At 38.3% G+C, this 27,508-nt stretch overlaps 1 protein-coding gene across 2 annotated transcripts in view; it reads left to right on the top strand.

Annotated features, from left to right (window-relative positions):
- The window catches only part of acsl2 (acyl-CoA synthetase long chain family member 2), a 90,901-nt gene that overhangs the window by 38,840 nt on the left and 24,553 nt on the right, over positions 1 to 27,508 (top strand). Inside the window, exons 1-7 of one of the 2 annotated variants that reach the window (XM_028796605.2) lie at positions 12,007 to 12,157; positions 13,383 to 13,596; positions 18,098 to 18,212; positions 20,539 to 20,603; positions 24,886 to 24,987; positions 25,067 to 25,166; positions 25,433 to 25,611. In XM_028796605.2, the coding sequence (XP_028652438.1) occupies positions 13,384 to 13,596; positions 18,098 to 18,212; positions 20,539 to 20,603; positions 24,886 to 24,987; positions 25,067 to 25,166; positions 25,433 to 25,611 (774 nt within the window). In that variant the 5' untranslated portion in view covers positions 12,007 to 12,157; position 13,383. Of the gene's footprint in view, positions 1 to 12,006; positions 12,158 to 13,382; positions 13,597 to 18,097; positions 18,213 to 20,538; positions 20,604 to 24,885; positions 24,988 to 25,066; positions 25,167 to 25,432; positions 25,612 to 27,508 lie in introns of those variants that run through there. The other variant, XM_028796585.2, reaches the window with a different exon arrangement.

Here is a 27,508-nt window from a genome sequence, read left to right as displayed (position 1 = left end):
AATGGCAATACATATTCTACAGTACACTATACTATATATCAATTGCCTCATAGTCCCACAATAGTACAAGTTGAGGGTCAAGACAATTATCTTCATGCTCTCTTCAAAGAAAATTAACATACGATGTTTGTACATTACAGTACTGCATTTGTGAAGGTCAGAAGTGTATGGCTATCCAAAAATATCTTTGAATGTATTTGAGTAATGTGTGTAATGACTTATAAAACCACAATACTGTTTTACAATATTTTGTACAGCAGTATCTTCATAATGTTCAAGACCTCAATTCTCTCTGTGCTGTACCAAATAAATTATGTTCTGCCCTCCAAGAAAACCCTCAAACAATAAATTGTTTCCAAAAGGAGTTATTTTCTACTAATTTACTAATGCTTATTTGGTTATAAAATATAAAAAAAAAAAATCTTTTTAAAGAACTTTTAAATAGCACTAAATGAGCTTTAAAAATACTAACATCATTAATAAGAATTAATCTCAATATTTCAAAATGAGTCAGACACAAAAACAGACTTGCAGTTTAATTTTATTTTATTTTCAAAAAAATACCCATCATCAAAAGAGAGAAGAAAATCGAAGTATTCTAAACTGAAATCAACAGAACATTAATGCACATTAAATACAAGTAACTAACATAATGTAGCAACAGATGTCTCTAAACTGAACTCTTAAACCCCCAACAAAAATTAGACTGATTCATGAAATATACAGTTTACTCTAAGATTCATTTTATCCCAACATTCCTCAACAAAAAGTTCCATGGCATCCCTAAACTGAAAAATAAGCAAAAAGGTTTCTTTTACTGAAACTGCATCTTCAATATCGACTGCATCAGTGATGTCTGGAGTGCTCTTCTTTGGTCCTCCTCCTCCAGAAAACGTGGCTCAAACATGGCACTTCTGAAGAGCTATCTATGTTGGTGAAACCATTTTACTGCAGTGTGGAGGTCCTTTTTTTTATCAGTGGCTCCTTAAGATAAGACCACATAGCAAATTAAATAAAATAAAACATATTTATATATGCTTATTTAAATATTATTAGACCAGCAACGGCGCACTGCACGAAAATGTGCATTGAATATACCGGTACTTAAAGTTTTTATCCTCTGTACCTTTAGCATTCGTTTGCTCAGAGGTTGATGCGCTTTCTGTTTCCTGAGCAGCTCCTCTTTTCTCCACCCTAGCGGCCCGCTTCTTCTCTTCTTTTGTCAGCATCTTTTCGTGTTAAAACTGATTAAGTCAGTGTCTGTGTTGCAATTAGTATATTTTCTTTGAAGACTTAAGTGCCAGCTTAAGTGAAAAATTAATCTGCCTCAAGAATGCTTTAAGATATGAAGAGGTAGGGGAAGTGATGGCAAAGGTGGTAGGGTTGAGAATGGTGCCTGTACACACATGTCTTCCCTGTTGGCCGCAGAGTTGATTCTACAATAAAATAAAAACAAGAATAACCTTGGAGGTTAATCATCACCCTGAAAGCAGATAGTAGACGTAACCTAGTATACAGTAAATCCGTTGAGTGCCTGACAACTTTTACAAGCAAGTTTTTCCGGTTTGCTGAAAATAATACATCATGGTCGTCTACAGTATCTTAAGCAGCACTTATACCTAATACTATAAGCCTAAAAATGCAGCCGAGTGGAGTGGACAGTCTCTGTACTATGGTGTTGTCTAAAATCTGACTGTAAACATCACTCTTTACCTACAGCTTTCTCAAGATTTTAGAGATAAAAGAATGATTAGAAATTGGTCTATAATTTGATAGGTTCCCCGGAATCAAGATTTTTTTTTTCTTCTTAAGAAGAGGTTATTAGCCATTGTAAAAAGTTTTGGTACATATCCAAGATTTAACAAAGAATTTAGAATACTTACATGTGGTTTACCAAAGACAAGGTAAAAGATCTTTATCAAATGTAGTAAGACTATGCAGGCATGTAGAAGATTTAGCTCCCCTTCCTCCAGAAAAATGATTTAAAGGTTTCATAAAAACTGTTAAATTTGTTAGTAAATTAATGGGATGAATCCAATTTTTAAAACGAAAATGTAAATAAACTTAAAAGTTCATACTGGGAATTTTCTATTCAACAGGAAAATAGACTGAAGTTTGGGCATAATTTCCTTTTATTGTAATTTGCTGACAATACAACATTAGGTGTTGATCATCCCAGTTTTTGCAAGCCAAACTAAACCGCATCATAACTGTGTTAGTCATTAACAATTACCTTGCTAGCCAAACAATATACATAACATACACGTAACATTACATTAACCTTTCAACCTGTTTTGAAAAACATTCTGCAAATTGTTCACTTTTTAGAATAATACAAATACTAATAGTAATAACCGTGCTGCTTTCTGCCATCTTTAAATTTGCTTTGTGCTTGAAAATGTTGTGCTCGCCTAGAAATGGTGTTGTCACTTCTGCCCTATACCTGCAGTGATGTATGGTGTGGTGGCTCTGTGGCTAAGGACCTGTGCAGGCGTCTGGAAGATTGCCGCTTCAAATCCCATTACTGCCACTGAGTCCTTGAACAAGGCCCTTAACCTGAAAATTGCCCCAAGGGCAATGTATAATGGCTGACCCTGTGCTCTGACCCCCATAGGTTATGTGAAAAAACAATTTCCCCTTGGAAGATAATGAAGTAATATTAAGAAGAATTCATAAAATAATTTTATTGAAGAAACAAGTCAAATTGAAATAATAAGTTATGCAGCAAGATGGAACTATAAACATTCTGGCCCAAATGTCTGTTTTATTTGTCCAAATGTGATCTGGCTGCTTTCAGTATATAACTGGTTAAATACAACAAACTGTAAAGAAGAAAAGAAAAAAAAAAAAAACAAATTCCTTAATTGTTCTTTATTGATTGACTTCACTTTATTTAGTTATTTAGGACCTCATACAATGCATATCCTGAGGCTTTGCCAGCTATTTATTTGAAGTTTCGGCATTTTGCAACTGTTTATTCTGTTACTAGTTGTGCCAGGCTTAATTCTTTTAATTTTATCTTCAATAAATCTTATGTAAGGCATACAACCTCATAACACCCATAAATCTGAAGCCATAACAAACTAGTGAAAAATATCCTCTGCAGTTATACTAATATAATATGTGGTTCACATAACAACACCACTAATGTTCTGTTACCTAGACCATTAGAACGGGGTCTGCAAAGTCAGTGCTGGAGGGCTTTAACGACTGTGGGTTTTTGTTCCAACCTTATTTCTTAATGAGAAGTCGTCAATTATTGCAATTGAAGCCCTTATTGCACAAGCAACATTTTTAGTGGTTTCATTTATCATCTGCTTATTTTTGTGTTAAACCGCTAAATGCACTATTTTTTAATGGAGCACCACAAAGAGCAGTCCTGATTTTGTTTCTCTTTACTGTGTACACATCTGACCATAAATTTAACACCAGGTCATGTCATTTGCAGAAAGTCTCAGATGATTCTGCACTTATGGGTTGTATTGATGAGAGGGATGAGGTAGAGGACCACAGTTGGGTGGAGAACTTTGTTTCTTGGTGCAGAAATAATTGTCTATTTCAACAAAACCATATTGGTTGATTTTTGCCACCCCAAACGACCTCCATGTCCTGTCATTATTTAGAGAGTGAATGTAGAGGTGATGTGCTGCTATAAGTACTTGGAGGTCCACATCAATGGTAGGATGGACTGGTTTTGTAGCACAGAGGAATTACAGTTAGGTCCATAAATATTTGGACAGAGACAACTTTTTTCTAATTTTGGTTCTGTACATTACCACAATGAATTTTAAATGAAACAACTCAGATGCAGTTGAAGTGCAGACTTTCAGCTTTCATTCAGTGGGGTGAACAAAACGATTGCATAAAAATGTGAGGCAACTAAAGCATTTTTTAACACAATCCCTTGTTGTTTCATTTAAAATTCATTGTGGTAATTACAGAACCAAAATTAGAAAAAAAGTTCTCTGTCCAAATATTTATGGACCTAACTGTATATAAGAAAGGGCAGAGCAGACTCTTCTTCCTTAGGAGACTGTTCTTTCAATGTAGGAACTGACATCCTTCACATCTTCTACAACTTTGATGGCCAGTGTGATTTTTGTTGTGTGCTGGGCCAGTAACATAACTTCAAGAGAGGCCCATCAAATCAAGAAGCTTTTTCAAAGGGCAAGCTGTTATGGGACACACTCTAGACCCCCTGGAGGTCGTAGTGAAGAGAGGATTAAAACAAAACTGAGTGCCATTTTGAGCAATGCTTTACATCCCCTCTCTGACCCACCAACACTGAGGACATTCAGCCAATAAATTCTGCAGCAGAAGTGCCACACTAGGACTGTGACTGTCAAGTCAGACGTTTTATGTCTTTTTAGTCATTCTAGTGTATATTTATTTATTGGGCTTCTATAACAACAACAATTTATTTCTTGTATAGCCTAAAATCACACAAGGGATGTCCCAATGGGCTTTAACAGGCCCTGATTTTTTTTTTTTGACAGCCCCCAACTCCATAAGAAAAGAAGAAGGAAAAAAAAAAGAGAGCTGCAGGGGAAAAAATTGAAGAAATCTTGAGAAAAGCAATGTCCTGGGGACATAATACACAGAGATCTCTCCCTCTAAAATGTCCCCAAATCTGAATAGTGAATTTTATATTGGATTATTGCTAATCTCAAAAATGCAGCATCTATGGAAATGTAACAGCAGTTCATTCATTCATTATTCAAGTGCCATTCTCGTATTACTTCTTATAGAAGCATATTAGGGACATAGGGTAGGAAGAAAAAATTAGGGACACAGTGAAGAAAAAAATGCCTTTATTTTGTGATTATTCTTCTGGTTAGTTTAGCACCACTAATAGAAAAATGCAGAGATGTCAGTGTAACTAATCCAAAGAGAGTATGTTGTTATGCAAGGTTTGGTGAGACAGCTGATCAAGCGGATTGATCCTGAAGGGGTGGAGTTTAGGTGGGCAAAACAGCTGAGAAAAAGTCACCGTCACACTCATGGTCCAATTGTGCTGTGGTATATGCACTCTTATAAACTGAAGCCATATTGTATCGCAATTCACGGCTGCATCAATGACTTCAGCTGCTGTGTCTTGTGGGTGACGCCGTAAACCACTAATAATGACCTAAATGTACAGACAGGGGCACAGAAAATGAACACGTGGAACTTTTTTTTTTTTTTTTTTTTAAAGAAATAACAGTGATAGTTTTGCAGGTGAATGGAGTTTCAATTATGAACGCAGCATTGCATATCAACACATTGAATTGTGGTGGGGAATCTTGAGAAAATAAAGTGTATCATTTTAATGTTTAAAACCAATGCATAGTTTATATAAATGGATTGTTTTAAACTCATCCCTGCACAGATTTGCATGTGCTGTGACATTTGTTCTTCTATTTCCTCAGGTTGCATGGTTACGGAGGAAGCAATCACATTTTATCTTGACATTTCGACTTTAATCATGAGATTAATTTACAAGATTATAGTTGAAATGTTATCTTTAATCACAAAATCAAGTAACGGTGTCCCTTATGTATGCATGAATGTTTTTATCTTCCCTGTGGTCCTAATATGCTTCTGTACTTCAACATTCAGAATGAAGGAAAAAAAAGTAACCAAATAAGCACATTCTGACAGACCTGTTGCAGTACTATATGGTATAATTTTCCTTTTCTCCTCTAAGTTTTTACAAGTACAAGTTCACTGTCATTTTATTTGGTGCTCTTTTCCTCAACTTCAGCCACAGAATTTTTGATAACATTTCCTATACTCCTGTCCCAAAATGAAGAGGTTCCTTCTAAAGCAAGTCATGGCTGTAGTCCACCTTCTGTGGGGTAAATAGATTGTCTTTGTGTTTACCAAACCAAACCTTTGTGTGTTGATCTCTTAGCCAATTTTTTCCTCGGCACCTGCTCATTTAACTTCTTTTATCTGAATCTATTTACTCCCTCATTTCAGAATGGGTCCAATTTCTATTTGCTTATTTTTCCATCAACCCTACTACAGAGAATATCCCAGAAGTAGCCTTAATGTCATAATATGAAGGGATTTATATAGTTCTATCACGCCTTAATACTGAATAAAACAATTCTATGATTTAAGGAATGAATTATGAGAGTCACACTACAAAAGATATAATAAAGATGGCTTTGTGTTATAAAAGTCATAAAAGAAGTTATTATTAAACAGAGCACAGTGTAAATAAGGATAAGAAAGTACATTTAATAAGTAATCCTTTGAACAGAAGGAAGTGTAGACATTTTAAGATTAAAGGCGTCTCTCTTACAAACGTTAGTCTGTTCTGATGGTGGCTTCTGACCCTCACACCTAAGACTATGATGAATTGTACTTGGAGTGCTGCCTATAAATAAAGACCTCTAGCTGAGCATTTAAAATCAAACTAATTTCTTTTAATTACTATATGTGCCTACCTTCTGATTGAAATTATACAATAAATATAAGAAAATACCCCCGTGACCCTGTGTTCGGATTCAGCGGGTTGGAAAATGGATGGATGGATGGATGGATATAAGAAAATTATATTTGGGACAGAATTTCTGAAAATTAAAGCAGTAGATTCCCAACTGTAATGACATTTTCCAACCTGAGACAAAGTTTTGTGCCATCTTGCTAAGTATATTTATTGTTAGGCTCTTCAAATTTTAAGTGAGGTTTAATCAAAAAGAAAAGACAGTTTGGTTTTAATTCTGTGTTCATGTACTTGGAGGGGCAAATTTTAAAATGAGAGACCTTCTCAATCCTTCACAGCTGCTTTTCTCAGGCCTCCATTCAGGACCATTGGCACGCGCACCAGTAGATTCAGGGACAGCTTCTACTCACAAGTTGTAAGGTTACTGAACATCCAGTCATAAACTACAGTATATTCTAATATGTGTTATGTAACGTAATTGTACATTGTATTATTATGGAAGTTCCTCTGTTTGTTTGGTTCGCCTACACTATATAGTTATAGTTAACTGTGGTGTGTGCTTGAATTCTGAATTCGGCATTCTTGCACGTGGGCAGCTGCTGAAGCAAAATGAGACTTCTCTGCTTTTTAACGCACCACTTATATAGTTACAGTATATCTGTGCATGTACAGCAACTTCAAGCAAACTTTAGTGTAGATGATTTATAGTACCCCACCTGTACATGGACCGCTGCCTCCAGTAAAGAGACTTATTAGCTTGGCATTAGCAGAAGAAAAGGTTGTCTTCAGGCCTGAGTATCTCTTAACGCCTGTCCCACTTACCAAAGCAGTTGCCCACTCATCTCACTGCTTCTTTTGAAAGCGTCCCCTCTCAGTGGGAATGTGGCAGTCACCCACACCAGGTGCTGTTAACACCATACCTTGGATCAACCAAACAGTAGAAACCTGCTATTGCAATAAAACGAAGTAAAACCAGTAGTAGGAAAAAGTAGGAAATGTATTTGAAGGGAGAATTATTAAGGATGCAGATGATGAGTCTTCTTCAAACCTCGCTGCATAGCTCCTTCGAAAGTTTCTTCAGTCCACAGATGTCTCTTATCTGCCAATTTCACTGGAAAGACGGTGGTCTTGTCTGGGTGTTGGTTAAAGATCTTCTTTGTCTCTGTGTAGCATGCATCCCAAATTGAAAGGGCTCTCTCCATGATTCCATGAATGATTGATAATCTTAAAATCACTGTGATGCTTACATTACAGAACTCTGTTCTTTTCCCAGACATATTTCCAGACTAATCTTAATTACCATGGGCTATTAAAAAGGTTGTTTTTTAGAGCATTCCTAGCAGTACAAGGTTCAAATCAATACAACATTTAAATTAATACATAGCAGTTTGCACTGCTAACAGTTAAATGATTCAAACTGTCAATAAAAGACTTTGACTAGAAAAGATGTAGATTGCTTAAGCCCTGTTCTATGGATTATTTGAGAAGTTTATTGGTAGTTAATCAGTCTTAGATTTCATGGTGGATTATTTTTAATTTTTGCAAAGTAGCATGTTGTTAATCAGTCTTTTTAATTCTGTTAAAGTTTTTATTTCATATTTTTTTTAATTCATAGTTCTTTATATGGAGGTTGAACATTTTTTTAAACAATCTACAGTATGGCTTGTTTCCATCACCATACTTCATCCATCCATCCATTTTCCAACCCGCTGAATCCTAACTACAGGGTCACGGGGGTCTGCTGGAGCCAATCCCAGCCAGCACAGGGTGCAAGGCAGGAACCAATCCCAGGCAGGGCGCCAAACTACCGCAGGACACGCACACACTAGGGACAATTTAGAATCGCCAATCCACCTAACCTGCATGTCTTTGGACTGTGGGAGGAAACCGGAGCACCCGGAGGAAACCCACGCAGACACGGGGAGAACATGCAAACTCCACACAGGGAGGACCTGGGAAGCAAACCCAGGTCTCCTTACTGCGAGGCAGCAGCGCTACCCACTGCGCCACCATGCCGCCTTATCACCATACTTACGAAAGTAAATCAAAAAGCAACCGTGATTTGAAAATTACATTGCAACAGATTGAAGCTGACACAATACAACACATTTGCGGAGGCTTATGGGTATTTTGAACACACACATTGCAGGCTGTACCATTTAGTCTAGTTGAAGCCAAGGTATATATATATATATATATATATATATATATATATATATATAATATAAATTATCCTCTTTAATAAAATCCCTGTGTGCGTCCAGGTGTCCATGTGTGTGTGTCTTCTGATAAAGTGCGCATGCGCAGGACACGGTGCGATGCACGGTTTTACTGTCAGAGAAAGTTACATGCGTTTTACGGAAATACAAACCAGTATTACTGCGAGAGGAAATTAAAGGTACACAATACAGTAACGCATATTACAGCCACATACAAGCCAGTATTACTGTCAGAGAAAATTAAAGGCATATTACCGACGAGCACGCCTGTATTACCACCAGAGAAAATTAAAGGTATATTACGGACGTACACGCCAGCAGACGTACAAGACAGTATTACTGTCACAGAAAATTAAAGACACACAATACACGGCGGCAGCCCACGAAGAACAGTCATCTCAGCAAGTAAACATCAACAAAAGAAAGGCTGAAAGAAAGAAAAATACGACCAACAAAAAGAATGAGGTCAAAGTCCCTTGCCATTTAATATAGACTGTTCCTACTAATGTTTATGTACTACTGTTCTAGCGCCCATTATTGTAACGGGCTAAATGACTAGTATATAATATTTTGGGATACGGCCCTGACACAGACAGGCGGACACCATAGGTGCAAAACCCAACACACGGGTGTGGCAGAAGTGCTGAGGGCCATGTCTCCTTAGGCATCGGGGCACCCCCTGGCAGTGACCACAGGCCCCTATAGAGTTGAGCTTCCATGCTCCTTTCCCATATGATTAATCACTATTAACGTGTCTAAATGTTTGTGATTACATTTCATAACTTCCTACTTTAATATATATTTTAATAATTAAAAATATAAACAAAAATCAAAAAAATGCAACCATAAACATTGATATTCACTCTCCAAAAGACTTCACATTGATTCTCATTAAACTGTCTTGCTCCATAGAGTAAGATGTGTAGACAGATGCTGGTATGCGTCAGACATTTAACTACTGCTATGGTTCTCCTCCCATTTGGTATAGCGATGTCTGTACCTATTTAGACCATAAGGCATGTTTTGCAGTCATTTGACATTAACAGTAATGGATAGACTAAACTTGTTTTATTATGAGGTCCAAGGCAGCCTCTCCTGCTATTGTATACCTTTTGTTTGATCCTTTTACGGCATTGATATTGTGACAATTTGTTTTCTCCAACCACTTCACCAATTAAGCCAAGTTTTAACATGCAGGTATGCATTTCCTCTGTGTTGTCTGACTGTCATTGCAGCTGTAGGATAGCAAGTGGGGATGTAGCACAGAATACACATTTTCATTTGTAAGAGATTGCAACAGACATTAGACCTTGTCATTTATAGGTCCAAGAGCAAAATGAATCATTAAGTGACTTGCTTGTTAATGAGCTGGGACAGACAGGCTGTTTCCATGTGCTGACACTTTTGTCAGTTAAACATAGTATGGGTTAATCAAATGCAGACTGTGGCTTTAGATCACATAACACGCAGTATGTGAGCATAACATGCTAGGCCAGAGTGTTTGCTGCTTTTGATTTAAGATGTTGCCTGCCCACTCTTGGCACATTGTCTTTGATCAGAAAGAACTGCAGCCAGGTTAGCAAGTGTCTTATCTGAAGATTCGATTGACACACAGACAACACTGTTTCGTAACTGCTCCCAAAAAAGTCCCTTTGACTATCAATGAATGAACTGACGTAAGGCTCGGCTCCTCTCTTTTTGTTTCCTTCCCTCAGCCATATCAAATCAAACAGTAGGTTTGAGGTATTACATCATGGCCCCACTACTGCCGCAGTGCATTCAGGCTGCCTGCCTGTTTTCTCCTGCTTTGTCTTTTAATGCTGAGCTTCTTTTGGGAATTAGGTGAGAGGTCGCAGTGGGATGCAAAGGATAATTGGAGAGAGTAAAAGAGGCAGGAACACATTGTTGGATTTGTCCCAAATGGCTCACGGGTACTTCTGTAATCTTTGAGAAATGGGACATTCAGGAGTCAAAGAAAAGAACAAGGCATGATCAATTGCTCTGTCAAACTTTTACAGAGGACTCTCCATCTAGCAGACACTTGTGCCTGGATGAGACCCCTAGTAATGATAACACTGTACATTCCTCTTTATCTCCTGTCGTACTATTTTTAACAGTAAAGATATACACATTCAGATTTGTGCCAGATCGCTGTTGAATGGAGGTCTTGGCAGAGCAATACAGTCATGGTACCTGTCAGGGTGCTTTTTTTGATGTGGTAACACTTTAGAATTACTTTCATTAAAGATGTCTTAAATATTATATAATGGTTTATTTATAAGTCAGTTATTTATTTGTTACAGATCTTTTTGCAATGCTCAATCTTGCTGAAAGCTATTCATTGTAAATTGTAGCTATTCATTGTGTAAAGGTTTATTAATGAAAGTGATTATAAAGTGTTAAAGACATTTAAACAGATTGTGTAGCCTCTGGTGGGTGAGGCATTGAACTGGCAGATCTTTGCTGACCACAAGCAATACAATAAACTTCCGGTGCTTCATTTGTGCAAGGCTAGCAAACATTCTGCTTTAACTTGTGATCTGTGAGCTATATTTCATGAAAGTAGTGGGTAAGTAAATTAAATAAAATATTGAACATCAAATAATGGCACCACCCAATAGGATATTTCTGATCAAAGCGCAGTTCCTTTCCTCAAAGCTACGGACTGTGGATTTTCTTTGAAATGTTTTTCCCTGAGCATTTCTAGCTGGAGAAGGTAGTTGAAATGCAAATAGTGTCTTCATATTGCGTTCCCGTCCAGCGACCCTAGCGATTTCGTGCTGGTGGCAGCGAACCTCGGGACAAACGCTTCTCAGACAGCAGCACAAAAGCTCTCCTCTGTACGAACTGTTTTGTGAAAAACATGCCACTCAAGCAGGGTGGAGAGGATGTGTTTGCTGTGCTGCAGAGTTGAAAAGAATTCTTGCGTTTTTACTTTTCACTTCTCACTTTGAACATAAAGTGGAAGTTTGTAGTGCTTTTCAAGCCTGTTAAGTAACACAACACTAACCTCAAAATGATTAATAGGCAACACTCTGGTTAACAGGGTGAGGCAACAGGTTTGGCCACTTCATTTTATTCAAAAGTTGAATATGTATTGAAATGTATAGTATTTCATTGTGTGTGTGTATGTCTGTGTGTATGTTTATGCATGCATGTATCTACTATATAATGAAACATCAAGGTCTGTGTGTGTGTGTGTGTGTGTGAGTGTGTGTGTGTGTCCATGTGTCCTGCACTGCAAAGCAATCTGATTGGTCAGTTTGGCTTTGGTGACATGATTTAAACAGGAAATGTGAGTGTGAGGCAAATGAGGAGGAGTGAAGGTATAGGGGGCACGTTGAGAGTCGCCTTCAAAGACAAGAAGTATAAAATCAGACAGGAGGGGAGCAAGGCACCTCAAAATGAGTCTAAGAAGCAGGCTTTATGGGAATGACACTGGAGAGGAAGAGCATCAGTCAGGAGAGGTTCAGACACATTCAGATACAGAGGAAATGCGCTGAAGGTTCATGTACAGTAAGAGATCAAATATTTTTTAATATATATAAATATATATATATACATACTAGACAAAGAGCCTGTTTCGACAACGTAAGATGAAATGGGCACGAGTTTGTGTCAGCAGTGTATGAAGAACAAATAATAAGTAACAAAGAAGTTGTTTTGTAATGATTGTAGTCCACTTTACTCATTACTGTACAGGCTTGTACTGTTAGTTGATGAATTTTCCAGGCCTATAGTATAATATTGAATGATGAATGTTCCAGTAAAATATAGAATAGTAATAAGTATAAGCACCACAAACCTGATATAGGTGTATTGAATGAATGTGTAATTGAATCAGAATGCATAATTAGGCCTCGAGCTGTAGTCGAAATCGCCTTTCAGGCCTCTAGAGCTTTAATCGAAGTCGCCTTTCTCTTTGAATTTTTGTGGCCGTAAATCGGCCACCTGCCGCGATGTTGGGGTTGGATGTCGGTCTCGTAAGGTTTTTCGGGCAGCTGTGCAGAAGGCGACTGCGTATTCGGCTTCGGATGGATGTGAGTGAGTAAGTGAGGAGGCAGGCGAATTATGTATTAAGATTATTATATATATGTATATATGTATGTATGTATGTATGTATATATATATATATATATATATGTTTGTGAAAGTAAATACAAATACACAATAATTTTGGGCAGTTTGGAGACTTGGGAATTAGCGTTGCTGTCCTGCCTTCTGATCTTTGACCTCAACACTAACTGTGTGTGCTCAATTTAGTATTTCATGAGTTTTCTCCAGCTACTTTGGTTTCCTTCTTTATCCCGCTTCCATGCAGTTTGGATTAATTATTGACTCTAGAGTGACAGGGTGCATGAGTGTACCCTGCAATGGACTGGAGTACCATAGAATGATATTACCTGCCCAATGCCTGGTGATGCAACAATAACTCTGGTTTCCTGGGACTCAAATAAGAAAAAATGGAATGGATAGACAACTACAATGCACACAGGTTAATATCGCATTACATGAACGGTTTCATTTCACCTCAAAAATGACCTGCTTGAAGTGTCCACATTACTCACTGCTTAGAATAATGCTTTTCATACTTCACAATGAAATTAAAAATGCAGTTTTGATATTCATAGTAATTTAAAAAAAAAAAAAAAAAAAAAAAATAGACCTGTGATGAAAAACCAAAGACAACATGTTAATTTTCTGCATTTTTTTTCCTTCTTTTTCTTTAGGATGCAGATTCAGGAGTTTCTCAAAAATCTAGGACCTCAGGCGAACCTGAGGTTTCCCGAGTTTGAGGATATCCGTAAATACATTCACAGCCTGTCCACATCATCGCTTATTGGCCTGGGGGCTTTAGCAACTGTCACTGCATACTGGCTAGCCACACGACCACGGCCCATCCGGGCGCCCTGCAGCCTGGAGCAGCAGTCAGTCCCTGTTGAGGTGAGCTCTTGAGAACCCAGTCAGGTGCCGTTTGGTGTCTCCTTTAACTTTAGTGTTTCAGGCAGGTACATGTACCTGTAATTCTTGAATTAACGACTGAAAACTTGTTACAGATTAATGTGAAACTTATTAGGGACCACCCAAGGAAAAGCATTCCTTTAAATCTGAATAGTCTAGATCTTTAAACTTTCTGTAATATGTGAGGCATCACCCCCAAATAATGATTTTTATATATTTGGTTTGTTTTTAAGATACTGCCTGGTTTGATGCTAAGCAGCCATTTCATATACATCAAACATTTAGAGGCTGAGGCTGAAGAGATCGTCATTTGTATTAAATTCAATTTGTGATAAATTCAGTTTTATAAGTATTATCATATTTACTTGATTATAACACACTATCAAATATATATTTAGAGTTCCAAAAAATGTAATTAATAGATGTGTTTTCACAAAGGAAGCAGGTTATTTGCATTAATTTGAGACTTTGTTCATGTATTTCAATTATTGCTTCCCATGTTTGCAGTTTTTGGCTTTAAAAATCACACATTTTGGTTGAGTGCAATTATTATTGCCATATGCCGATTTAACAATAGTTCTTATGATTTGAAACTATAAAGACTACTGGCCGAGTCCTGTGTCCTGTTAATATTTAAAGATCCATCCATCCATTTTCCAACCCGCTGAATCCGAACACAGGGTCACGGGGGTCTGCTGGAGCCAATCCCAGCCAACACAGGGCACAAGGCAGGAACCAATCCCGGGCAGGGTCCCAACCCACCGCAGGACACACACAAACACACCCACACACCAAGCACACACTAGGGCCAACTTAGAATCGCCAATCCACCTAACCTGCATGTCTTTGGACTGTGGGAGAAAACCGGAGCACCCAGAGGAAACCCACGCAGACAAAGGGAGAACATGCAAACTCCACGCAGGGAGGACCCGGGAAGCGAACCCAGGTCCCCAGGTCTCCTAACTGCGAGGCAGCAGCGCTACCCACTGCGCCACCGTTAAAGATTCATAAACATTTTCAAACAAAAACAAAAGTCTGAGAGTATTTTAATTATTACTTATTAATTTATTTAACAGACACCTTTATCCAACTTATAGAGCAAGGTATAATACAAGAATGAAGTGTCAAAAGCAACAAAGAACAAAGACGTAGAACTACTACATAACTATACCTGCAGGTAGACTAAGACAAAGATCAGTAACCTAAAGTCCTAGTCCGTACAACAGCAGCTGTCCTGTAGAAGAGACACTAAGCAGTTACAAAATATTTAATGAAAAGTCACATTTTCAAATGACACCTAAACCCGAGTACATTGGGTGCAGATCGAATAGGCAAAAGAGTAAGACTGGAGAGAATGAGGGACTTTATGAAGGGATATGTGGAGAGACCAAAGACGGGAGATACAAAGGAGTAGAACTATTCTGAGAACTATAATTCAAGACAAGAGTTTTGAACTGGATCCTTTCAGCAACCGAAAGCAGTATAGAGACCAAAGCAGAGGAGCAGTAGGAGTGAAACAAGGACCAGAGAACACTAGTCGAGCAGATGCATTCTGGAGAAGCTTGAGAGGTTTGGTAGCAGCTGAAGAAAGCCCTGCCTGGAGAGAGTTGCAATAGTCTAGCCAGGAGAGATCCAATACCTGAACAAAAAGTTACCATAGGTAGAGTTTCAGTTTTTAAGTTGGATAGGGTTTAAAGGCCATAACACAGCAGTGTACCACTGATCATCCGAAAAGGGGTGATCAGCTCATATAAAAGCTTAAAAACACAGTCAAAAATATATTACAATGCAGAAGGAGGCATAGTGAAGAATGATGTTCAGTTTATTCTGGTTTATGTAGATGTCAACATTTTTGTGTTGTCCAAGCTTGCAGTTGTATCCAATTCAATGTTAAAAACAGCCATTGCAGTCGTAAATGGGAGAGTAAGAGTTAACTGTGTGAGTTTATAGAGATTTGTATATGTTTCACTTAAACTACCTGTACTTGGCATCACCTTGAAAGTACAATTTCACTGTTTTTGGTATTACACTAATTTTTTAAGTATATAATATATTCAGCATTATTGTAGTTATATTCTTAGGATAGGTTTCTGATGTTGTTAGCCACTTTCTAAACACAACTCTGACTCGGTTCATAAGCCTGTACTTAATTCCTTCAATGGAAAGGAGCCACCGATTCTTGTCTAATTAGCCATTAAAAGAAATAGTCCATGTAATATTTTCCTCAGTTCCCCTGTGAGAGTGCATACCTTAGACACTTACAGCCTTTCTTGATCTCAATGCATGATTCTCTGCTCACATATATACAGTGAATTCAGAAAGTATTCAGTTCACTTCATTTTCTGCACATTTTTTGGTGTTCTCAATTTAATTTTAAATGGATACATTTACCATTTTTGCCCATCAATCTATACTCTGTGACCCAAAATGACAGTGAAAACATGTTTTAAGAAAAGTTCGCAAAATTCTTAAAATTCAAAACCTGAAACCTCTCTTTCCTATAAGTTATCTATGCCTTGTCACAATTTGATTGCAGAGTTCTGTATGGATCTCTTGGAATTTCAAGGCCTGGTTTTGCCCCAACAAAGAGTGTGAATTGAGGGATCTTCAACAGAGGTTTCCTTGGACTTTGTTTTTTTTTTTTTTCTTACTTGCTCACACTTACATTTCCTCTTAATGGTGATTTGAGGTACTATAGGCTGTATGCACACTCTCTCTTCCTAAATCTACGTCAACCAGCTGCTTCACTTCCGGTACTGAAATCAAAACAGACTAGTTGTAGCCTTTTTCACCAGATCGCTTCAAGACGTGCCCTGACTTACAGTAAAACAACATAAGTCACATTATTCAAACATTGTGCCAAACATCAGGAGATAAGGAGGAGAAGGGCTTCAAACTATACATTTCAAGCTACATACACAGTAAAGAAGATAAGATCAGGACCTATTAAAAACATGTGTCTACTATGAACTTACATGGGTCAAATATGTGATTATATTAGGCTTCTTCTTTAAAAAAAAAAAAGATTTCAATAATTGATCACTAATCTTTATTCAGGGAGAGGTGAATATGTATGTAAGCTTAACACATGACAACATGAGTCACAGCCATTACCCTTCTTAGATGCCAACTGAAAGTGAGGGACTTGGGGCGAAAGCATTTACCTTCCCCAGGACACTAGAGGGCAGCCCTCCAGGGCGGCTGTGGCACCACAGATTCCTGCACGGCACGTTGAGAGATGGAGTTTGGCACAGTCCTGTTGGGTTCAAGGGGGAGCTGGGAGAGTCAGGAGGAAGAGAGAGATGAAGCTTGCTGTAGGAGGTGTGGTGGTGAAGAAGAGAAGATTGTGCTGTAGACTGTGCTGTTGGATGTTTTGTACTGTACTGTTGTGGGCAGTGAGGGCGAAAAGCTTACCCATTATAAATAAACACATGTGTTGCTGAACTTGTGGGCTGTTGTGTGCAGAGTTTGGGGAGCTGTATGCCCCCTGGTTTCCACACTTGTAAAAAAAAGTGAATGTCTCTGTCTGAGCGAGCAAAACGGTGAATGTCAAACTGCTGCTTCATTGTAAGGGTCTCGGTTTGTTTCCTCAGCTGGAGGACCTCCTTTCTGAGAGACATGTTTTCATCAAGTGCTAGGTCAACAGCTACTGGATCTGGAGCCAAAGTGTAGTCATTGTCCTCAAAGATTTTACCATCTTCCTCCTTGCCTCCTTCTTTGGTCACTTTCTCCTTTCCCAAACCCTCTGTCTTGAAAGTGGAATGGAGAAATTGTTCCACTCAAACAATGCAAGAGCCGCCCCATTTTTTTTTTAAATGTTTATTTAAATGATCTATTTTGATCAGGTTTCTGCATCTGAGGGAAATGTATGAAAACTTGGTACCTTGTACTTACTAAAAGCTTGACATAAAGGTACACAACGATGTTCAACTGTAGAGCTATCTGTATGCTGAAACTTATTTTTCTCGGACATTCTCACCAATAAACAAAAATTACAGCTGTAGTATGGGCAATGGAAGTGACTGAGCTAACTGAGATTTCATCAGAAGTATGTCAGCACTACTGTGTGCATATAATCTATTTGCCACAGGTGGACTTCACTCAAGTTCAGAAAACCTTTCAAGAAGAATTAAAACATACATGATGTACATGAGCACAATTTGGAGTGCCATTGCAAAGTGTCTTAAAAACTGAAATATCTTATTTATATAAATATTGATTTATAATACATCTGTAAACCTTTCTTAAAATGTTTTTACTTTGTCATTATGGATTTTTGAGTGTAGTTTTGATGGGCAAACAATGGTAAATTTCTCCATTTTAAAATGAAATCAGCAATACAGTAAACAGTCCAGAAAGTGAAGGTGTCTGAATGCTTTCTGAATCCAATGTATTTAATCAATGTACATGTTCTTGTTATTTGTGAATAGAATGCAGTATAATCATTTAAAAAATTAAGAGTATGTTCATCATCAAACCACAGGGAATCCCAAGCTGCAGAAGATCCGTTTTACTGCCAGATGATACCCTTCTCTCCTTTTACTATGAGGATACAAAGACGGCCTATGAGATGTTTCAGAGAGGCAGGCGTATCTCAGGTATGTAACAAAAACACTGACCTCATTTTATATGTTCTGTTCTGCAGTACAACAAAGCATCCTTTATCCTGTTTTTCAATTTCTGCTATTTCTAAAGCTTTATGGCTCCAGTGAAAAGAGCTGAAGCAATATTATCCAAATTGACAAAGTCTGGAAAAGCAGTTCATCTTCCTTTGAGACGTTAGCAAAACATCCTTACAGAATTGTTTTTTTTTTTTTTTTGTGACATCACAAAGGACCCTGGAACTGCATCTAAATGTAATATTCAATGACTTCAGTATTAGAAAGACAGAGTAGTAAAGCAGATCCCACTGCACAATAGTTTGTACCACAATTGTTCACCTGAATTACCTTAAAGGGTACAATGCTCTATATCGATGTACGTCAACATTGAAACTTATTGCCTGACATGGTTCCTGTTATGTCTTGAACTGTTAATGTTGAAAGTTAATGCATTTGAAATAAAAGAAATCCCATAACAGTCAACCATGTGTTACTAGCATTGGGGTTTGGGGATGCTTTGCTGCATTGGGACCTGACATGCTATCAACGAAAAGAACCATGGGTTTTGTTTTGTAGCAGAAAATTTTGTAGGAGAATGACAAGACATCTGTCCATAAGCAGGAGCTGCTTAAGCACAACTGCACTACATACCAAGACAGCGAGGAGAACCACAATCGCATCTACATCCAAAATATTTGAAAGAAAAAAAGATACATTTAGGATTAACCTAGACATTTAATGCATAAACCCTAACAATGGATAACTCTGAAACAAGTAATTCAGGCTTAAACACGCAAAGGTCATTGAGTTAAGGCAGTTCAGCTATGAGGAGTGAGCTAAAATTTTTCATATGCTATAAGAGGCTGATGAACAAGTTGAGAAAATCTTTGCTGGAAGTTATTTCTGCCAGTTATTGAATCAGGGAGGCCTTTACTGATCAGAAGGTATTTCATGACTTTCTATAATAAATAATTTAGATAAGCATTTTTTTGTTAGTTGTTTACTTAGGGTTTCTTTTGTCTAATATTAAATTTTACTTCAAAACTAGACAGTATTCTCAGTGGAAAGTATCTGGTAAAGCCGATGACCATTAAACAACTTCTAGACAGAGGGGGTGTCAAATTTGCTGATTTTAGTGCCTCGCCCTACTTGACTAAAAATCACAGGGTGTGACAAATTAAATGACTGTGAATGATTTTCCAGCACAATTTCACATTTCTAGTATATCGTGAGGTAACCTGTTTTTATGACAGGCAAAGATGTGGTGTCTGATAAAGCTGGTTCTGTTTGGATGCTTTCCAGGTATTGTGAGTTGAGGCACAATCTCAACCTTTTTATTTTTCCATTCTGTTGTGGTGTTTAAAACACAAACATCAGACAGACCAGCCCCTGTTCTGTATGTGGACCATAAAAGCCTGCATTCCATATTCTTTGCTGCTACATTATGTACATTGAACTTCCAGCTCAGTGCTCATTGGTTTTCCACTTTTTCGCATATACTAAGCTTACCTGTATGACTGAAGACAAAATTAAACCTGTTGAGTCTGTCAGGGGGCGGCACGGTGGCGCAGTGGGTAGCGCTGCTGCCTCGCAGTTGGGAGATCTGGGGTCCTGGGTTCGATTCCCGGGTCCTCCCTGCATGGAGTTTGCATGTTCTCCCCGTGTCTGCGTGGGTTTCCTCCGGGCGCTCCGGTTTCCTCCCACAGTCCAAAGACATGCAGGTTAGGTGGATTGGCGATTCTAAATTGGCCCTAGTGTGTGCTTGGTGTGTGGGTGTGTTTGTGTGTGTCCTGCGGTGGGTTGGCACCCTGCCCGGGATTGTTTCCTGCCTTGTGCCCTGTGTTGGCTGGGATTGGCTCCAGCAGACCCCCGTGACCCTGTGTTCGGATTCAGCGGGTTGGAAAATGGATGGATGGATGGAGTCTGTCAGGACGAGTCACAGACTGGTTGGCGTGATCGCGGGGATGTCAGAATACCAGACTGGTGGTCCTGTGAGCACGTCTTGACTACTTCTGACTCTCTAAGGTTATGTAAATGGAGCCTGTGTTGAAAATTGCTGAAAAACTTGTATAATGTGACAAAGCATTAATAGAGGAAATAGGATACAGTGTAAATAAATGCATATCGCAGTGTAGGTCCATGGAAATATCGGGATAACTGTTTGACACTTATAGCAAACTTCCTACTGTTTCTAATATTTTAAGTGTTTTATACTTGTTGAGACTGTGGTACCAATCTACCAAATTCTCAGTAGATAATCATGGCATGCAGCTGTCATTTTAACCATAAATATTTGCTTATTGAGCTATGTTTGTCCCTACAGGTGATGGCCCCTGCCTGGGTTACCGGAAACCTAATGAGCCATATCAGTGGATCTCTTACAAAGAGGTACAGATTTTTGGAATTGTAACCAGTTTTCCGAGAAAGGGCTGGGATTCTTTGGAAAATGTAATGCTTTGTACAAGTAAGGGTCAAAACAGCCCATCTCATTTTGAAATACTGGTTAGAAAATTAACAGGATTACTTATGTTGATATCAGTTATGTATCAGTTACATAATTTAATAATATTGCAAAACAAATAATAAATTCACAATGTATTTGATGTACTATATTTCAGAGCACATTCAGAGTTAAAATAAGATACAGTATGTGCAGTGACTAAATACTTGTCTCCTGAGGACATTAAATTAAATCTTGAAATCTGTTTATTTTAATCTAAAATATAGTGCAATTCTTTTTTTCTTGCCACCTTTCCAAATAGACACTCTTTTATGGAGAGCTCTTAATATGGTGGTCTTGTACACATGCACGCCCAATTTCAGCAAATGACTTCTGTAGTTCCTTCAAAGCAATGGTTGGCTTTTTTGTTGCTTTTCTTACTGGTCTCTTGTATGTCCTGCTTGTGTTTTAAGTTTTGACAGATGGTTGTCTTTACACAGTAACTGGGTAGTGTGATACACTTTCCACTTCCTAATGATGGATCCCACAATGCTCAGTGCAGTTTTCTTCACTGTGGTGTGCTGGGCTGGTAAGATCACTTCAAGAGAGGCCCACCGAATCAACAAGCTAATTAAAAGGGTTGGCTCAGTTATGGGACACATTCTGGACCCCCTGGAGGTCATAGCGAAGAAGAGAATTAAAACAAAACTGAGTGACATTATGAACAATGCTGCACATCCTCTCTCAGGTTGTTATTCAGCAAAAATGTGTCAAAAAACACAACTGGGCCTCCTTTATACCAACAGCAATAGGCCTGTATAATGCCTCACTGGGACAGATAAAGCTCCATCCATCCATACAGTGTCTTGCAGAAGTATTCAGTCCCCTTGAATGTCACTTCCATTCTCGGGATTTCAAAAGATAATATATTCCCCCCAATAAGTATTTTTTATTTTAAACTAAGTGTTCTAACAGTTTATTAATAAACCCAAAGTAAATCCTTTGCCAGAAGCATATGTCTAAAAAAATAAAAAAAAAACTGGAAAACCACAGCTTGTGTAAATGTTCAGGCCCCAAACATCAATATTTAGTACGGTCTCCGTTTGACACAATAACAGCTTTAAATCTTTTGAGGGTAAGCCTGACCAGCTTTGTTCAGAGCTCACGAGAGATTTTGTCCCATCCTTCCTTGCAGTTTTGCAAATCGTTCACGCTGATGCTTACGCAAGTATTCAAATCCTTTAAGCTTCAAGTGATCCCAAACAAGGAAAATATGCCTCTCATTTGGACCTCACTGAATATTTACTTTCTACCAGTGAGCAATTAAAGTTAAGGTTGCATTTTCTGGATATAAAAATCCCTCTGTGTAGGGGTCACTAACTAGGTTGCGACTCCACTATGAAAATGAAGTCTAAAGAGCAGACCACAGAAGCAAGAGACAAAGTAACAATAATGCATAAATTGGGGAAAATGGTAGAAAAATAACCAAACTGCTTGAATGTTCCAGTGAGCACTACTGGATCCATCATCAGGAAGTGGAAAGTGTTATCATACCACCCAGACACTGTGTAAAGAAGGTCATCTGCCAAAACTTAAAACCCAAGCAAGAAATACAGTAGACTAGTATTGAAAGCAAGAAAGAAGTCAGCCATTGCTTTGAAGGAACTACAGACATAATTTGCTGAAATTGGAGCACAATATCAAGAGCTCTTCAAAACAGTGTCTGTTTGGGAGGGTAGCAGAAAAGAAGGCATTACTCAGAACAATACCACAGTGCATGAGGTGGACCCAGATAGGATGTGAGAAAAGGTTTTGTGGTTCAGTGAAACCAAGATAGAGCATTTTGGCCAAAATTCAAAACACTATGTATGCTGCAGACTCAATACTATACCCATGTCTCAAAAAAAAAAAAAAAACACCATCTCTACAGTGAAGTATGGTGATGGCGGCCTAATGCTTTAGGGATGCCTTACATCTACACTGAATAAGAATCTTAAGATTGATGGAAAAATAGATGAAACTGAATATAAGGAAAACAATAGTTGTCTTGAGAAACTGACTTGGGGAAATGTTCATCTCTCAGCAAGACAAGAGTCCCAAGCACAAGGACGTGTAACACTGGAGTGGTAGGAAAATAAAAATGGTGGAGTTAAAGTCCTCCTCTCAATCCCATTGAAATTCTGTAGCACTCGTTGAACCAACCAACTGGAACGCTTTGCAGAAAATCTGCTCGAAAGAATGGGACAAAAACACTCATGAGCTGTGGGCAAACTGGTCAGGTTTACACTAAAAGACACACAGCTGTTACTGTGGCAAATACTGATGCGTGTGCTTTGAATACTTATGCAAGTAGGTCTTTTCCTGTTTTTATTTTTTAGATATATACTTTTGATCAATTATTGACTTTAGCGTCTAAAAAAAGTCAAGGAACACTTCAGGTTTTTTATATATATGTATACAGTGGAACCTTGGATTGTGAGCATAATTCGTTCCGTAAACGTACTTGTAATCCAAAGCACTCGTATATCAAAGCGAATTTCCCCATAAGAAATAATGGAAACTCGGATGATTCATTCCACAACCCAAAACTATTCATATAAAAATGATTAATACAAAATATAAAGTTAAAATACATAAAACAAATTAACCTGCACTTTACCTTTGAAATGAATCGTGGCTGGTGTGATGGAGATGAGAGAGAGAAGGGTTATTGTGTAGGACAACTTTCACTCTAACTAACGGAATCCCTGCTATCTGTTGGCTTACTGGAATCTTCATTTTTTTGCGACTTTAACAAGGAGCCTCTCCAATGACAGTTGCTTATGCCTGAAGAGTCACAACACTTAGACACAAAATTTTAAAAAATGCTTTACGTACTGTAAGGTTTCTAAACTCTTTTGGGATTCCACCCAACTGGACAACATGCGGAAGAGCGTCCCAAAGCAACCGCAGACTCCCAGCGCTATAGCAGTTCGCCGTAAAAGCAAATCCGAAAAGACGGCGGACATGCTATAAGCGCCTGCCGTTGATGGGTGATACAAGGAACATTATAAATACGCAGGGCACAGAACTACTTGGCCACTAACCTGGCCATGACCCTGCCTGACTGCTGTGTCTGTCTATATATATATACTTTGAGCTACTTTTTGTATGAAAATGTGCTATATAAATAAATGTTGTTGTTGTTGTATAGGAGAGTGGCAGATGCCACTACAATAAATAACTGTGCTGTTCCTGTTTCAAGCTGAATAAAGCTGGTGTTGCTAAAGTACTGAGACTCAGCTTTGTGTTTTGAGGTGCAAGACAAGGACTGGCACGTTACGGTGCACACATACGGTCACAATGCTATAGTAAACAGTATACGTGCATACGGATGATGACTATATATGAGTGAGGCATTCTGACTGAGTCCGAGAATGGGAGACGATTACCCACAATCCCACAGCGCAATTGTGATTACGTGATGTTCAGTAGACAAAGCGTATACGTACTACTTGTATTGTAAGACCTTACTCGTTTATAAAGTTAAAATTTATTAAAAAGTTTTAGCTCGTCTTGCAAAACACTTTCAGACCAAATTACTCACAATCCAAGATTTACTGTATATCTTTTGATGATGTGAGAATGGTGATGACCATCAAGGAGACTGAATGCTTTTGCAAGGCACTGTATGCTGCCATCTAAGACACAAGATACGTCAAATCAATTTTCAGATGTCATAAGGTAAATGACATCTGAAAGCTTGGCATTGTAGATGATAAGGCCAGTTTGATATTTGTGTAGCTGCATTACATATATGAGCTTCTGGTCAAATGCATGAAGCTGTGCTGACTGGCATTAGACCAGTCACAGTATCTTTGTACCATCTTTGAATTCTCAATTTTGTGATTTTTCCCGTTTTTTTTAAACTTGATAGTTTTGCAGACTTAGCTTTTATCATCTCTCCTGCTCAAGGAAAACACTCTGAGTGAAAGACCGTTTTAAATAGTTTGGTATCAGAAAATATTTTAAAGTGCATCGGCCTATTCAATTGCTTTTAATTCTCTTGATACATGACCTAATCACAGTGAAGTCCTTTTGAACCAAGGTAATCCCAGAAGCTGTGTACTTGGACATCTGCAGTGTTGTTCTCATTTTGATAGATGCAGTTAAATGAGCACAGCCATGTGGTTTATTATTAGTTTCAAATTTTCAGTCTTTTCCAAATTTTTGTGATGGTGTATATTTTAGGTGATTGAGCAAGCTGAATTTATTGGATCAGGATTACTGAAAAGAGGTTGCCAGGCTTCTCCTGACCAGTTCATTGGAGTTTTTGCACAGAATCGACCAGAGGTACAAAACTATCTTCTCCACATTTCTCTGTAGCCCTGAATATGGACTTGTGTAGGCTCATAGTTTTCATTGTTGACAGTGGGTGATTGCAGAGATGGCCTGCTACACGTATTCTATGGCTGTTGTTCCTCTGTATGACACTCTGGGCCAGGAAGCCATAGTTCACATTCTCAACATTGGTGAGTACTTGCTTATAAGATGTAATCGCCTCTTTGTTGTCAGGGCTGTTTTTTTTTTTATATATATAAATGGCCTCCCATAACTTTGAAGTGCTGCAAACACGAGACAGTCGCACCATTTTGTTGGCTCCATGTGAACCTTCCTGTAGCTGTAGCTAAAGTAATACTGATCAACTGTGCCTTGCAAAGAGTGCACCTCTTTAATCAATAACTGTCTAAAAAACAACCTCTAACATCCTCATGTCTCCATCTTTCTTTCTATATAGCGGAGATCTCAACAGTGATCTGTGACAAGCCCGAGAAGGCTGCTGCTCTACTGCAAAATGTGGAGCTTTCTTTGACTCCTGGACTCCACAGCATCATTTTGATGAACCCCTGTGATGTCTCCTTACTAGAAAGGGGGAGGAAATGTAACGTGGAAATACTTCTGTTCAGTGATCTCATGGTGAGAAATCTTCTTATATAATACACTACCATAGCTGTCCATTTGTCTGTCCAGGATTTTAAATCACCTGTAGCTCACAAACCATTTGAACTATTGACCTGAAATTTGGTACACATATATACTACATGACCTCTACTGTCCGTTTTTGGGGTGATGATTTTTATTACTCCTTTTATTTTATATTATTGTAGAATCAACTTTCGGCAGCACGCAGCAGGGCAGCAATGGGACGCATACGTACGAGCGGCGTTCTCATCCCTACCACCTTAGCCGTCACTTCACCTACCTCTTCTTATCTTACATTGAACACTTAAGTGAAAAATTAAGAAAAACGTAATTGCAACATTTAATCAGTTTTATCCCGAAAAGATGCAGATGGAAGAAGAGAAGAAGCGGGCCGCTAGAGTGGAGAAAACAAGCTGCTCATGAAGCAGCAAGCGCATCAACCTCTGAGCAAATGAATTCTAAACATACAGACAACAAGGATGAAAACTATGAATACTCAAGTCAAGTGTATTTACTGCACGTTGTTGTGCAGTCCACCATTACTGGTGTCTACATATTGTAGGCGATTTAAACGTTGCATGATACTTTCTGTATCATATTAGGCAGTATACCTCATTATGCAGCAATTATGACAATGTTCAACAGATATACAGTCACTGATAAAATTATTTGGAACATCTGTACAGTGCAATTCTGATAATCTATTTGGCCTCTTGTGGCAACAGCATATTTCATAAAATCATGCAAATACAGAACAGGAGTTTTATTTAATGTTTACATCAAATACTTTTTGTAATTAATTTAGTCCACTTTATAGAGTTCTGCTTTCACTTTGACATTAGAGTCTCTTCCTGTTGATCAATGTCAAAAAAGTCAAATATCCTGTGATTGAGCGTTTTATAAATACAAAATATGAAAATGTCCAAAGCAGAAATAATCTTTATAGACAATCTCTCTCTCTTTCTCTCATACTGTATATAGTCATATGTATTTATATATTTTTATATATGTAGCTAGAAATCCACAAAGGAAGAAAATGAGTCCCATATCTTAAAATAGTTTTTTATTCCTAAGCTTTCGACAACCTGCCAGGTGTCATCATCAGAGGAAAATGATTACACATAAAGAAATCAAAGGCAATATATAACCGGTGCATGGGTGGATTATTAAGGTGGGTTTGGTTGGTGTTGGTCATAAAGTCTTATTATTTAGGTGTTCTTTTTTTAAGCCTGCATATTCTGGGTTCAAGTCCAAGTATCTGTTAATGGCATTTTCATGAGAGAGCCACGATTCAGCCAGCTCTCTGGTACTCTTAGTATTGGCCCTGAAGTTTACTTTCACAGTGTCCCAGTTAAAAGTGTGTCCGGTGGAACTTGAAATATGATTTAGGGCACTCTACAATGTATAAGGCAGACTGCTACCAGGGGCCAGTTCTTCTTTAACCGAAAAATCTGGTTTGTTCAGTTTGCTCTTTTTGATAATTCGGTTCACTTCCTGAGTGTCTTCCAAGGTCTTTGTTCTTGAAAGGAGACTCTTCCTGGATCTGAGCTGTCATGCTGCAGGTTGGTGTCCATACAGGGGGTGGCGAGTGTGGCTTTGCTTTCTCTTCTGCAGCAATTTCTCTTTGGATATGAGGTGAGGCTATACCAATGAATGGGCACATTTTTTTCACTGAGGTTGACTTCAAACATCCTTTCATGATCGGCACGGTTTTGTTGACTGAGATATCCACCTGCTTCTTGTGCTAAGAGGAGGTTCCACCTATGTGTGGCATAATCCTAGGCAAACACTCACAGTGCCATGGCTATGAGGGTTGAAGGTTGCACCTCAGGTTTTGCTTGTCATATTCCTGATGATGTTGTTTCAGGCACTGACTTAACCCCTAGCACTG

Source organism: Erpetoichthys calabaricus, chromosome 1 (assembly GCF_900747795.2).
Source record: "Erpetoichthys calabaricus chromosome 1, fErpCal1.3, whole genome shotgun sequence".
Lineage (NCBI taxonomy): Eukaryota > Metazoa > Chordata > Cladistia > Polypteriformes > Polypteridae > Erpetoichthys > Erpetoichthys calabaricus.
This window is presented reverse-complemented; position numbering and strand designations above follow the sequence as displayed.